The following is a 14,019-nucleotide window of genomic DNA, read 5'->3' as shown; positions in this document are numbered from 1 at the left end:
CACTGTGATCTGTGCAAATTATGGGACCCCAGAGGTGGTGCGGTGAGCAAAAGAATGATGGATTACACCATAGCTTTGTGACTGGGAGTGAATGTTTGCATTGTTCAGCATTCCCTCAATCATTTGTTCCTTTTTCATGTGTCACCCTAAGTGGGAAGGGTATGCCCAGTCGTGGGTCCCATGCTCACTGCACCTCTGGATTCAAGCAAGCCTGGCTGATAAAGGGGGATGCCCCGAAACCAGTCCTATGATGCTTGTTTCTCGTTCTGGGATGACCTTGCCTGGCAGTTCGGGCTGGACTGGTTCCATAAGGATCAGGGTCAAGACTGATTTGCATATGGCTGGGTTCAAACTGGAATGGCATGGGGACCAAACAACTATGGACTTAGGACCAGATCTATTTGCTCGGGTGAATGTATTACATTGTTCTGCATTCTGTCCATCATTTTTCTTTTTGCATTTTTCTATAGAATGACACATTCTGACTGTTAAACCTGGCATCCTAGGTGTGGTTTCCCCTGACTTTTTGCCTTTTGACCTCCTGTTTTTGTCTGTTTTATGACTTCATTCTTGCTGGATTTAGGAATCTGGGCACTGCTAACCAGTGCTAAAGTGCATGTGCTCTTTACTTCAAACATGATAACATAAGTTTATCCATAATTTGCATGTTCGATTAACTTATAAAGCCCTAGTAAAGTGCACTGCTATGCCCTGGGCCTGTAAATAAAATGCTACTAGTGAGCTTTCCCAATTAACCAGCACTTTAAACATGTCTCATGCCTGCCACTGCAGATCTTGTGTGTGCAGTTTTAAAACACCATGTCTACCTGGCAAGTAAACCAACTTGCCAGGACTAAAGCTTTAATTGTATTACATATACATAAGTCAACACTATAGTACTACTTGGACAGCTAATGGGAAGGGTGCAGTTTATTTAAAAAATAGGACATGTACTGTCTTATATATGTTGATCATGAAATACTCTCACATGTTGATTTCATTATTGCAAGGCCTATCTATCTCACAGGATAATATTGGAATTGCCTTATTACATTTTATAAGTCTAATTTCCAATTGAGAAGGGATGAATACACGTCTGGGGTGGGTGAAAGCAGGTTTCCTGCATTCCCTCTAGACAGCCACACACACATGCAGGGTAGGTGTGACTGAGTAGCCATCTGCTTGTTGATGGGTCATCCTGAGCAGGTTGGGGGAGGATCTGATGACTGCACCAGAAAGGGCTGTGTCCTTTCCCCACACAAAGGGTTGCACACCCCCTGTACTGAGTCTGGACCCATGGTAGGAAATGGCAGCATCCTTTGCACTTCAAAGGTATCTCTTTCAAGTCTCACTACTTCAAAGGCCCAACTGTGAGTAAGTAGATGCTTGACCTCTGACACCACCAAATCAAAATACTTCTAGGACTGAAGGCATTCTTCCAGGAAGATAGGCTGCTATTCTGTTGGAGAGACTAACTTGCTGAACTGCTGTGACATATTTGCCTATTGCCTGGTCTGCACCTGCATCTCTACATCCCAGAACCTAAGTAATTTCCAAGGACTTGTTGGCTTGCCTTCCAGTTTCTGAAGTATCAGGGATATCAACAACTTTATTTTCTTCTTTAAACAGCACCTGGACTTTGCTTGTTGCACGTCTTGCTCAGCCAAAGTGGTGCCAATCCAGTCTAGGGTCCTGTGAAGTAAGCATAAAGTGTTGCATCTGACAGAACCTGAGCAACCAATGCATCTCCTGCTGCAAGATCTGGATCAATGCATCATCACTGTTGCAGGGCCAGCACAGGTGCAAAGCACTCAGAACTCCTGTTTCGCCCCTGGAACCACCCGTGGATCGCATCCTGGACAAGCAGCAGTTGCCTGAAGCTAAACTTGGAGAAGACAGAGGTCCTCATCCTTGGACCCTCCCCCTCTACATGGGACAAACATGGTGGCCCACTGGCCTCGGCAGACCCTCAGCCCTACAGACCATGCCCGAAACTTCTGAATCATTCTCAACCCCTCCTTCTCTATGACCTGACTGGCCAAAAACATCACCTCCACTTGCTTTAACACCCTCGGCCTCCTCCTGAAGACCTTCAAATGGATGCACCCCGGATCAAGGAAGACCGTCAGCCATTCACGCATAACCAGCAGACTGGACTAGGGAAATACCCTCTCCACCGGGATCAACAAGTCTCTGCTCTGCAAACTACAGGCCATACAGAACATCGTAGCCAGACTTGTCCTCAGCATCCCTTGACACAAACACATCACCCTACATCTGCAAAACCTCTACTGGCTCCCCATCGAGAAGAAATTAACTTTCAAGATACTCACCCATGCCTACAAATGCCTCCACAACACCAGACCACAATATCTCAATGATAGAATCTCCCTTCACGTACCCAAGAGAAATCTCTGCTCCTTCAACCTCGCATTTCTTGAACTTCCCTGCAACCCCAGAGCAAGAATGGGTAGAAGAACATTCTCCTACATCACAGCCAAGACCTGGACCGAGCTCCAGATCAAAATCGGATGAGCTTTCGCCCTGCAAGTCTTCAGTAAGACCCTCAAGACCTGGTTATTCGACTGACTGGAACTGCTCCACCTAGAGCTGTGAGACCATCACTGATGAGTATTGTGCTTAGAGATTCACTGATTGATTGATTGAAGTTGATGTAACAGACCTTTGCATGCTGGTGCAGTAGGGTGTTTCTATTATGGTCACCATTTATAAATAATTGAAATCCCAATTCACCAGTCTCCAAACGTGACCACGCTCCAGAAAGAACTAAAGATGTATTGAAGGCAACAGTGGTCAAACCCTGTTCTCTTAGCCCCTTCCTGTCTTTCATTTGCACGTCCATCCATGGTCTTTAAAAATCTTTCCTCTTCTCCTGAACTCTTTGGTAACCCATCCTCGCTGACTGTAATCTCTTCAACTCCATATACATTTACTGTGCTGCTTTCTTCACCACACTCTCTCCTGTGAAAATGCTCCTGGTCCGTGTCGTCACCCTACATCACACACTTGCTAAACCTAACATTCATACAGCACTTCTCAGACGTATAAATACATTGGTCTCCAAAACATTCCCTGTTTCAAGTATCACCTAGTAAGAAGAGGGGCTGGCGTTTAGGTCGACTTATTCCTGTTGGGTTGGCACATGAAGTGAAGGCAGCACTATAACACTGGGAATAGGTTTTTTTTTTAATTAAATAAAATGTTGAAACTAGTGTAAGCCCCAACATAATAAGTCAGCCTTAAGGTCAACCACTTTTTTTTATAGGAGATGTGTTTGAAAGAAACCCTACAGTGGATGGCATGATGGAGTAACTATGTCCATGGCATAATGCTGTAAAGCAATAACACATGTTGGTTGCATGACCACTTGAAGATCTGTTTCCACGGTTTCCTTAGGGGCTAGAGGGTCATGTTCTAGGTTACCAAAATCACCTGTTCCTCTGGGAAGGTCATAAATGCAGGTGAGGCAATGTGAGCTAGCCAGTATTGGGTTGCTAGGTACTGATGTGGTAGAGACATAGTCCCTATATTCTGATATCTTGTCATCTCAAGGCACAGTTTTCCTTTACCACTTCAATCCCTGTCACTGTAGATAGTGCATGCACTTTAATGCACACGCTGTATTTAGTGCACATGCAGTACATAGTGCACGAACTGTAGATAGTTCATGCACTGAAGTTAGTGCATGCACTATAAATAGTGCACAGGTTATAAATAGTGTATGCTCTGCAGTTAGTGAATGTGTTGTAGATAGTACATGGGCTTTAGATAGTGCACGCACTGTAGTTAGTGCTTGTGCTATAGTTTGTGAACATGCTGCAGTTGGTGCATGCTCTGTAGTTAGTGCATGCACTATCGATAGTACATAGGCTCTAAATAGTGCATGCACTGTCGTTTGTTCACAGAATATATTTAATGCATGTGCTGTAGTTAGGGCATGCACTATAGAGACTGCACAGGCTGTAAATAGTGCATTTGCTGTATTTAGTGTGCATACTGTAGTTAGTGCACACACTCCAGTTGGATCATGTGCTATTGATAGTTCACATGCTGTTCATAGTGCACGATCTGTAGTCGATGCATATACTGAAGTTAGTGCATGCGCTATGGTTAGTGTATGTGCTGTAGTTAATGCAGACACTGTAGACAATATGATTTAGTTAAATCATGTTCATGGCTCCCTTCTGCTCCTATGCATAATCACAACATGGGATTGTGATGTGGGCTTTTGTATATCACAAGACAAGCGGCAGAAAATGGTGACTTTGTCTAATCTCGTCCAAGGTTACAATATAGTTTTGTGTCCAAATGATACACTGTTGTTTCCTTTAATTTCTGGGATCCAGAGTATAATTTCTGATGTAGAATATCACAGGGCATCTCAGTGAGGCATGTGAGATGGCCACTTGTGTCTTAATAAAAGATCTGAACGGTTGGAACTAAGGTGTCTGCTTACCTGTGGATACTTGTAAAGTGCCATGAGTTGGGCCATGGAGTATGTCGTTGAGGAGGAAATGTCGCCAATGAAACCCACCAGGGTGCTTTTGCGCTGGCACCTGAAGTTTGGCACTGGCTCACTTTGCTGGGACATGATGCTCAGGGTGCCCTGAAGAGCTTTCATCTCACTAGCACAGGAGTCAAATAACTGGTACCCCAGCGTGAGGTTCGGTAAAAGTGCTGGGTTTCTGTTAATCTCCTCCACGGCGTAGATGAAGGCCAGGCCATGCAGAACATGCTGAAATGAACCCCTAAAAAGCAGGAAACACATGAGAAAAGTGCAGCTCTGTTACTGCTTTAAACATGAGCATAGAAACAAGAATGTAGAAAAATAAACTGTGTACAGGAGGTACTTAATTTTGTGTTGTAAGAAGCTGATCATTTCAAGAGTAGTGCTGAAGCATTCCTTGGTCTTTCTGCTTCATCCTCAGTTCTGATGAGCTAAATGTGTTGGCTTCTACCAACTGCATACAGAAGCAGGTCACCTCAAAATCTAGCTTTCCATATCAGAGATTTTCAGAGGAATCTGATCTTGGGACACCAGCTTACCAGCCTTCCCCACAAAAACATAAAACATCTCTGGAAGGTGCAAAACAAGGAGCAACAACATCACCACACTTGACAGAAGACTGGTGACAATAGCCACTACTGTGATAACTGCAACCATGGAAAAGGAACCTGCCAGGTGTGCTGGAACTCTACACCAAGTAGGGAGTGGTCTCTCGTAAACGTCCACATTTATGAATGCACTTTGAAAATGATTATTCAACTTTACTACTGTGTATAGTACTGTGATGTAGCATATCTAGTACCAGTACCATCGCTAGCACCAACATCACTACAAACAACTGTGTCAATACTAACACCAACACCAGCAAAAACATCCATACCTGCAACAAAACCAATACATGGGCCAAAACCAACACCAAGACCAGCAACAACAGCAAAACAGACACCTGTTCAAAAACTAGCAACAACACCAGCACCAAAATCATTAACAATACCATTAACAACACAGCATCAACACTTTCAACAAAACTAAAACCTGCAAAACAGCTAACCTTAACACCAGCAATACCATCAGAAACAGCATCAGCAACTACACCAACAGCTGGACCAACACTAACATCAGTACCAAAATAAGTAACATATTTACTAAGGCTATATCACAGAACTCATTGATAGTAACACATTGACAACAGAAAATATTATAAGGTACGTCAGCACAATGCACTTAACAAAATGCAAAAGCAAAAGTAGTATTAAAAAGTATTTCCATGCATTTATTACAATCAAAGTTTGAAAACATGTTATACATAAAAAGCATATCATAATCACATTATTAGAAAACAATTTTGACGCAGCGTTTTGGTAAGTAAGCAGATTTTCTCCTTCTTCAGGACAGTCTTCGCTGAGTCAATGCCCAGGAACATGGAAGATTTGTTCGAGCCACCGTCTAGTTTGGAAAAAACATGAACTATAAAATCTGGATTCCAAAATGCAGGGGGACTGTCATGGGTCCTATATAGATCAAAACATGAGTCGTGACTGGATACTGACCCAACTGAAACCATCCATTGGTTTTATACACTGAGAATGGAGTATCTGTTGGTCACTTTTTGATTTTTTAGAATCAACCGTTTTTATTACGTGGCATAGCTTTAAAGACACAGCTCATCTTCATACACAAATCGGCCGGCAGTGCGCTAGCTCCGAGTAGTGAAAAGCATCTGCCTCCGGTAAATTAAAATATTCTTTGCGCAGTTGGGAAAAAGGGATCATGCCATCTAGGTCAAATAGCGAGCCTACACTTTTACAACCTTTCTCCCTCCAGTGATTTGCATGTGTCTCATCTTCAGAATCTCCGCCCAATCTCTCTGTTACCCTTCTGTATGAAAGTGGCAGAAAAAATTGTAAATATACAGCTCATGGAACATTTGGAGCAGGGGCGATTTCTTCACCCTACTCAATCTGGCTTCAGAGCTCAATACTCTACTGAATCGGCAGTCCTTTACTCAACAGAACTGCTGAGGCAAATAGCTGATAAAGGCCAGACAGCTGCGCTTGTGTTACTTGACTTAAGCGCAGCTTTTGATACTGTGTCACACTCTACGCTGCTGTCACGTCTTACAGAGATTGGAGTTGAAGGAGATGCATATGAGTGGCTAAAGTCATTTTTGGAAAATAGAAGTTTCCAAATTCATTGTCCGCCATTCAAGTCCACTCCCAGACAGCTGAAGCACGGGGTTCCACAGGGCTCAAGTTTGAGCCCTACCTTGTTCAACCTGTACATGGAACCCCTTGCACGTATAGTTGAGTCCTTCGGTGTTAATATTATAACTTACGCCGATGACACGCAACTAATTATTACACTCAGTCAAGATGGAGAAGAGACAGCTATCAACTTTTCAGCTTGTCTCTCAGCTGTAGCGAGCTGGATGAATAATAACTGTTTGCGTCTAAATGGAGACAAAACTGAGGTGTTGCTCATTGGTAAGGCTCCTTCAGCATGGTCATCAGACTGGTGGCCAGCAGAACTTGGTCAGACCCCTGTTCCTAAGGATTCAGCCAAGAATTTGGGAATGATACTAGACACCAAACTCTCGTATGCGAAGCATATCGAAAAGGTTACCGGTAAATGTTACGCAGTTCTCAAAATCCTGCGTAAGGTCCTAGACCTAGTTCCGATGAATACAAGGAAATCCCTTGTCCATGCCCTAGTCCCCCCACATCTTGACTATGGCAATGCCCTACTTATAGGGCTGAGCCAAAAAGGTCTGAAACAACTTCAAAGAGTCCAGAATATGGCTGCCCGCCTAGTTCTCAACCTTCCACGCAGAGCTTCAGGAAAGGATGCTTTATCCAAATTGCACTGGCTTCCTATAAAGGAGCGTATACTTTTCAAGGCCCTGTGCATTTCCCATCGTATTGCACAAGGGAAAGGACCCCCTTATCTAAACAAGCTCCTCAGTATCCACCGCCCAAAACGTCACTTAAGATCATCGGGCAGTATGTTGTTTTCAGTTCCTCGCATTTTTAAAGCCAAAATGGGCGGCCGCTCTTTTTGTTATTTAGCAGCCTCCCATTGGAATAACCTACCCCTTGAATTGCGGATGGAACCCTCCGAGAGGAGATTCCGCTTGAAACTTAAGACGCATCTCTTCCCTAAAGACTAGCGGTCTGTGTTTGGTTAGAGATTCTACTGATCTGGTTGGTCTGATGGTTCAATGATGGGGTTCGATAGCGCGGGGACACACTGTTCAGTGTAACCAGGCGCTCAATAAATGGCTTTATTATTATTATTATTATTATTAGTGATGAACGACTGGGGAAGCGCACTCCGGGGGGAATTCAAGGTCATCTCTGATATAGGAGAGGGGAACGTGGTCCAACCACAGCGCAGAGCTAACTGATCCCACACTTTAGGAGTCGATGAGGTTACAGGCGAGGAGTAGAGGCCCCATGCTCTGTACTTGTGCAGTAGCCATAGTTCCCACCACATATTACAGCCAGCCACTGTCTGATTCATGAAATTCCAGTGCTTGCTAGACAAAGGTCTGTTCCACTCTGTGATATAGCAGAGACAGGTCGCCTGATGGTAAGCACTCAATAAGGGGAAACCTATCCCTCCCACTGCCCTTGAAACAATGATAAATGTCTGCGCAAGCCTCAGCCTCCTATTGTTCCACAAGAACCTTTGTAACTTCCGGAGAACGCCGGAGGTGGGCTCACCGGGAGCATATGAAACAGATAAAGGATACGCTGCAGCACAGTCATCTTTACTGCCGCTAGCCTCCCGTACCAGGCCAAGTTGAGGCAGGACCAGTCGGAGAGCGCTTTGGCAGTTTGATCGACTAATAGCGTATAATTGAGAGAGACCGTTTTTGCGATAGAAGGAGCTAGCCGTATTCCCAAGTAAGTGATATCGGAGTGCACCCACTGAAAGGCAAAGTCCCACCGTAGTTCCCAGACCTCATCATCAGGGACAGAAATATTAAGAATGTGCGATTTCACAAAGTTTACTTTAAACCCTGCCACCTTTCCGAATTCATGGAGCTCCGAAGTCAAGCACCGCAAGGTAGAGAGAGGATTGGTAAGCAAGAGGATGACATCATCGGCATACATATTACATTTGTGAGTGTCCACGCCAAATTTGATTCCCGCAATATCCGTGTTTGAGCATGGGCACTGGGCAAAGGGCTCCATATCGAGCGCAAAGAGCAGCGTGGATAAGGACACCCCTGTCTCGTCCCTCTGGAAATGAAGAAAAGGGCAGATTTACACCTGTTCCTTCTCACCGCTGCCTTAGGAGCAGCATAAAGACATTGAACCGATCTAACAAAATTTTTGCATAAGCTAAAGGCTCGTAAGACTCTGAACAAATACTCCCAATCCACTTGGTCAAAGGTCTTCTCCGCATCAATAGAGAGAAGAAAGGCTTCAGACCGGGATTGGTGAACTAGATCTACCAGATGGAGAATACGCTTGGTCTTATCCCCTTCTTGCCATGTTGGGATGAAGCCGGATTGATCCAGATCAACAAGACTGTCCATCAGGGGGCTGAGACGCACCACTAGAATGCTCGCGAAGAGTTTTGGAACAATGTTTAAAGGGAAATCGGGCAGTACGAACCGCATTTTTTAGGGTCTTTCCCAGGTTTCAGGATGACTGTGAACGTAGCCTCAGACATGGAGGGTGTTACCTCCCCTGTCTCAAGAAAGGAGATGAAGAGTCACATTAAAAGAGGAGTCGGCTCCACACAAAAGGTTTTATAAAACAAGGTGGAGAAGCCATCCGGCCCGGGGAATTTGGCTACCTTCAGCCGAGCTATTGCTGATATTACCTCCTCAATCCGAATAGTGGAATCCAAAGCGTTGGCAGATGATTTGAACAGGGACGTAATATTACAAGACAAGAGATATTCTGCTATCCCACTGAGCTTGTTGCCTCTCCCATGTACAGGTTCTAATAAAACTGGAGGAAGGAACTACAATAAGAGCATCCGTGGTACGCTAAACCGCCTGGGGATTCCTAATGGCCTGAATCGCTGACATCTGTGCCCTCACTCTTAGCCTATGCGCCAACATCCTCCCCCCTTTGTCCTCGCTAAGGAAAGATTTATGATGCAAGCGCAGGAGGGCATGTTCAGCCCTATCCAAATCTAAGTGCTGCAGCATGCGCCGTTTTGGTTCCTGTTCCCTCCAGACCCTTGGCGCCCCCGTCCGTTTGTGCACGGCCCCCCCTCCTCCTCCAACTCCATCCGTTTAGCTTTGCGTTGCGGGTATATGATTCCGCTAGCGCAATGAACTCCCCACAAACAACCAATTTCAAAGCTTACCATACTGAAGCTAAGGGTGTGCCCTCCTGGTCATTATCTGCAAGATAGTTAATGATAATGTCCAGTATTCGGGCAACAACTGTTTCTGAATGGAGTAGAAATTCACAGAGGTGCCAGCTGGGGGGTGGCAGATGAGTGTCGGGGGAGGTGAGTTGAACGGAGATGAGTGCATGGTCCAACAGAGAGCGGGGGCAATATCCGCTGTAGATAAGTGAGGCAAAAGAGAGGATGATGCAAGAAAGTGATCGAGGCATGCAAAGGTTTTATATGCTGCCGAGTAGTAGGTATAATCACGCTCAACAGGGAGCTGGACGCTCCACACATAATGCAAACCACCGTCGCTCAACCACAGCTTCCCTCCCTGTGACAGTGCACTTGTCTGACAGGAACGCTGCTCTGACCAGTCAAGCCCCAGATCCATCACTACATTTATGTCTCCACCTACCAAGATCAGTGCATCTGGAGATGCCAGAACCTCAGAGAGGGCCATACGTAGCAAGTGTTCCTGTTGCTCATTTGGGGCATTTGGCGACCCTACTGTCAGCTGTGTGTCCCCCATTGAACACGGATAGCCAGGAGTCTACCTTTAATTTCAGCTACATAGGAAATTACTCTGCAATGTGCGCGGATTCTAAAAAGAATTGCCACCCCACGCTTTTTAGCTGGACATGAGGACCATAGTTGTAGTGGGTAGCGTTTATCTCTCATTCGTTTAGTATCCTTGGAGAGCAAGTAGGTCTCTTGGAGCAAGCAATTATCCCCCTGTGCGTGTTCCATGAGAGAAAGAATGGCCGAGCGCTTGACCGGACTATTCAGCCCACGGACATTCAGGCTCAGGATCTTCAACTCTCTACCCAATGTAGCCAGAAGGTAAGTAGCAGCTATCTAGCCACCCAATGTCAACAGTAGTAGGTGAGTGAACATGCAGTGAGCTCGGACTATAGTGCTGCCATACCTGACTGAGAACTGATGGGGAGCCCCAAAAGCTAGCCCAAAACCCCAACCAAACCCCATACCATAAACCATAATGTAGGCAAACCAAATGAAATAGGTAACTCAAACGCCACGTGTAGGGACAACAGTCTGCCTTAGACCTCAAACGAGTGAGAAAACATGGCACCATTATGGGTAACACAGCGCGCCTGATATAGGGCAAGTCCACTATACAAGGTTGAGTGTTGGTGTCAGTCTCAACAGGATGGTTCCCCTTCCGGCGCTGAAGAGAAAAGAGCCAACCTGATGCCATTTGTCAGAATCTCAAGGGACATCGGTATTGTCCATCACCTGTGCCACAGATGTGACCACCGTCACCCTATTCTGCAACTGGTGGACACGTCTGGCCTCAAAGGCTGGGAGGATTTCCCAGCACATTGCCATTCAGTGGATCAATGGCGTCGTCGCGAAGGTGAGCCGGCATTACCAGTCTGAGAAGAGCACCGTTCTAGCCCGAGGACATCATAGGGGACCTCTAGAGAATGGATCTGCAGCAGCTTACCATGTAATTTGAAGCAAAGTCTAAACGTGTGCCCCCATGAGTATGGTATGCCCTGTTCACGGAGACGACTGGTGATGGGTTTAAATTCCCTACGTTTAGCAAGAGTAGAGGCTGCCAAATCCTGAAAGAGCACCGGCTTGTGGGACAGAAATTGCAACAGGTTGAGGTTGCGGGCCTTGCGAAGGATTTGTTTTTTAAGTTGGAAGTCATGGACTCATACTAGTATGTCCGGTGGGGGAGCCTTAGTGCCTCTGGTTAAGCCTACCCGGTGGACACGGGACAGTTGTATTTCTCGTTCCTCCTCAGACTGCAAGATCTGATAGAACAGCTCGCCGACATATTTGTGTAGGTTACCTCCTTCCCCATTTCATGGCACTGCTCTACTTCTGATATTGTTGTGGTGGGAGCGGTTCTCCAAGTCCTCGGCATGGGCTTGCAGATACAGATTTTGCTCCGTAAGGTGAAGTACATCTTGCTGAAGCTGATGGACGTCGTCCTCACACCCCTGTTTATGCTTCGACAAAGTTGCCACCCGGTCTCCGATGTCGTCTACATCCCGCTGCACCTCCCGGAGTTCAAAGGAGAGCTGAGCACGAAGCTCCTGCATATCCTCCTTTATGGCAGAAAAGAGTTCAATCATAAAAGCTTTAGTTGCCGGCGTTTCATTGTCCACGGAGTGCATCAATTTGGTGTCGGGATGAGAAGTATATTGATCTGCCGATTTCTGCAGCAGATCCTTCAGAGGCTTGTCCTCCCTATTTCTGGAGGAAGACATGATGCTTTGGAGAAGGCCCACTCGTAGGTACGTGCAAGCAAGTGTGGCTGCAAGCGAGACCCAGAAGGCACCGTTCAGGAGCGTAACCGTCAGACTCAGCCCCAGGGCAAAGTCCAGACAGCCAAGTAGAAGGGGTCAAACCAATCCGGAGTAAAGGACCAGTACAACGTGTAGGACAGGGCCTCGTACCCGGGACGAGGCAAAGGACCAAATCTGGGAAGACCCCCACACAGACTGCCCACCGGTGCTCCTCTCCGTGAGCCCCTGTGACGGGCACAAGGGGCTGCAAAATGGGGCCTCTTGAAGGAAGTCTGTGCTTCACCTGCGGGCCTGCGGGTGAGGGCTGTTGGGGCCTGCTGCCATGACTGGTGGCCACGGCCATGCAGCAGGGCCTACTTAATATCCACACTAGGGGATAACATTGCCCTCCGCCGAAACAATGACCGAGCAGCTCTCTAAAAGGACACTCATCCGTGCTTTGCTACCTGCCGCCCTCTTCCACACCCATAGGGAAGCAGGCCACCAGGCACCAGTTAGGGCAGCAGGCCCCAACAGCCCTCACCCGCAGGCCCGCAGGTGATGCACAACTCTGAAGAACCAAGCACCGCTAGCCGATACAAAGGCCGAGGGCAGGCCCCCGCAGCGCAGATCACCACAACCTTGGTCCTACAGCACAGGGCCCGATAGCACCCACATCGGGAGGAAGGGGTCCCCAGCACCACTACAGTTCTGTGAGCCCCACCACTGTGAGCAAAGCACTCCACGTGGTAACCTCTGTCAATCCCGCACACTCTACGGGGGGCAATCTAACAGCCAGGCGGGGGGAGGCATATAACCATCGGGGCCACCAAAGCCACTGGGAAGGAAATAGCAAGGCCTCACGATCCCCCCTCCTGCAGGCCTCCCACCGTCCGCCGATATGTACATGTTTTTAACCTTTGATTGTAATAAATGTATGGAACAACTTTTTAATACTACTTTTGCTTTTGCATTTTGTTAAGTGTGTTGTGCTGAAGTGCCTTATAACATTGTCTGTTGTCAATGGGTTACTATCAATCAGTTCTGTGATATAGCTTTGGTAAATCTGTGCCTCTCAGTCCAGACGCTCTTTGAATTTTGGACTGAACTCACCTTGTCCCTATTTCAATATTAGGGTACCTCCCTCTTTTGTTGCATACACCAAAATCAGTAACACCAGCAGCAACACGAACCCCAACACCAGCATCAACACCAGCTCCAACACCTGCACTAAAACCAACTAGAACAGCACAAGCATCAGCACCAGTAACAGAGCTAGTATCAACTGTTGCAACCCATACACACCACAACACGTGCATTAATGTTTTTTGATGATACATTATTAATGTGTTTTTATGGTATGCAACACCTCTGTACTAAGTGTCACAGCAAGTTATGGTAATCAGTAGCTGTATGTAACCAAACCACCTCGGTCGAAACCTGCTTCATAAACTCGGGTTGCAAAAAACACTAAGTGCGTCGCTGACGCTGTGTTATCAGAATTGTTTGACATAAGTCTAATTTCGTGCTTGTATATTCACACTCGTATAGAACAGTATCAATCCGCTTTTATGGCATGGCAAGAACGGTAGCTTCACAAGTTGTTAGTGTTCACACAATAACAGTTGTGTCATCAAAAAACATTAATAATATATAGATGAAATTACGATACTTTTTTATGCCTTGAGCTGTTCGGATGAACACGCATTTGCGACTTATGATGTCCTTCCTTTGATACCTTCTTTTTTTCCCCCCAATCAGAGCGGTGCTCCGTTTTACCTGCGCTGTGGCCAGGTGAGGTGGGGTTACATTCTCCTGCCACATAGGTGAGTGACAATGTAATCAAGTTGATATCACCGAATGTCATTCCAGATA

General features: G+C 46.3%; 1 protein-coding gene across 1 annotated transcript in view; it reads right to left on the bottom strand.

Annotated features, from left to right (window-relative positions):
* LOC147725260 (vomeronasal type-2 receptor 26-like) overlaps positions 1 to 12,126 on the bottom strand; it is a 303,578-nt gene extending 291,452 nt beyond the window's left edge. The window contains exons 1-3 of the mRNA XM_086918226.1: positions 11,736 to 12,126; positions 5,309 to 5,408; positions 4,478 to 4,769 (exon numbers count right to left, since the gene is read on the bottom strand). Coding sequence (XP_086774352.1) covers positions 4,478 to 4,769; positions 5,309 to 5,408; positions 11,736 to 12,126 — 783 coding nt within the window. The remainder of the gene's footprint in view (positions 1 to 4,477; positions 4,770 to 5,308; positions 5,409 to 11,735) is intronic.
* Positions 12,127 to 14,019: the final 1,893 nt, after the last annotated feature.

Source organism: Lissotriton vulgaris, chromosome 4_1, assembly GCF_964263255.1.
Source record: "Lissotriton vulgaris chromosome 4_1, aLisVul1.2, whole genome shotgun sequence".
NCBI classification, from domain to species: domain Eukaryota; kingdom Metazoa; phylum Chordata; class Amphibia; order Caudata; family Salamandridae; genus Lissotriton; species Lissotriton vulgaris.
Note: the sequence above shows the minus strand (reverse complement) of the source record. Positions and strands in the feature narration are given on the sequence as shown.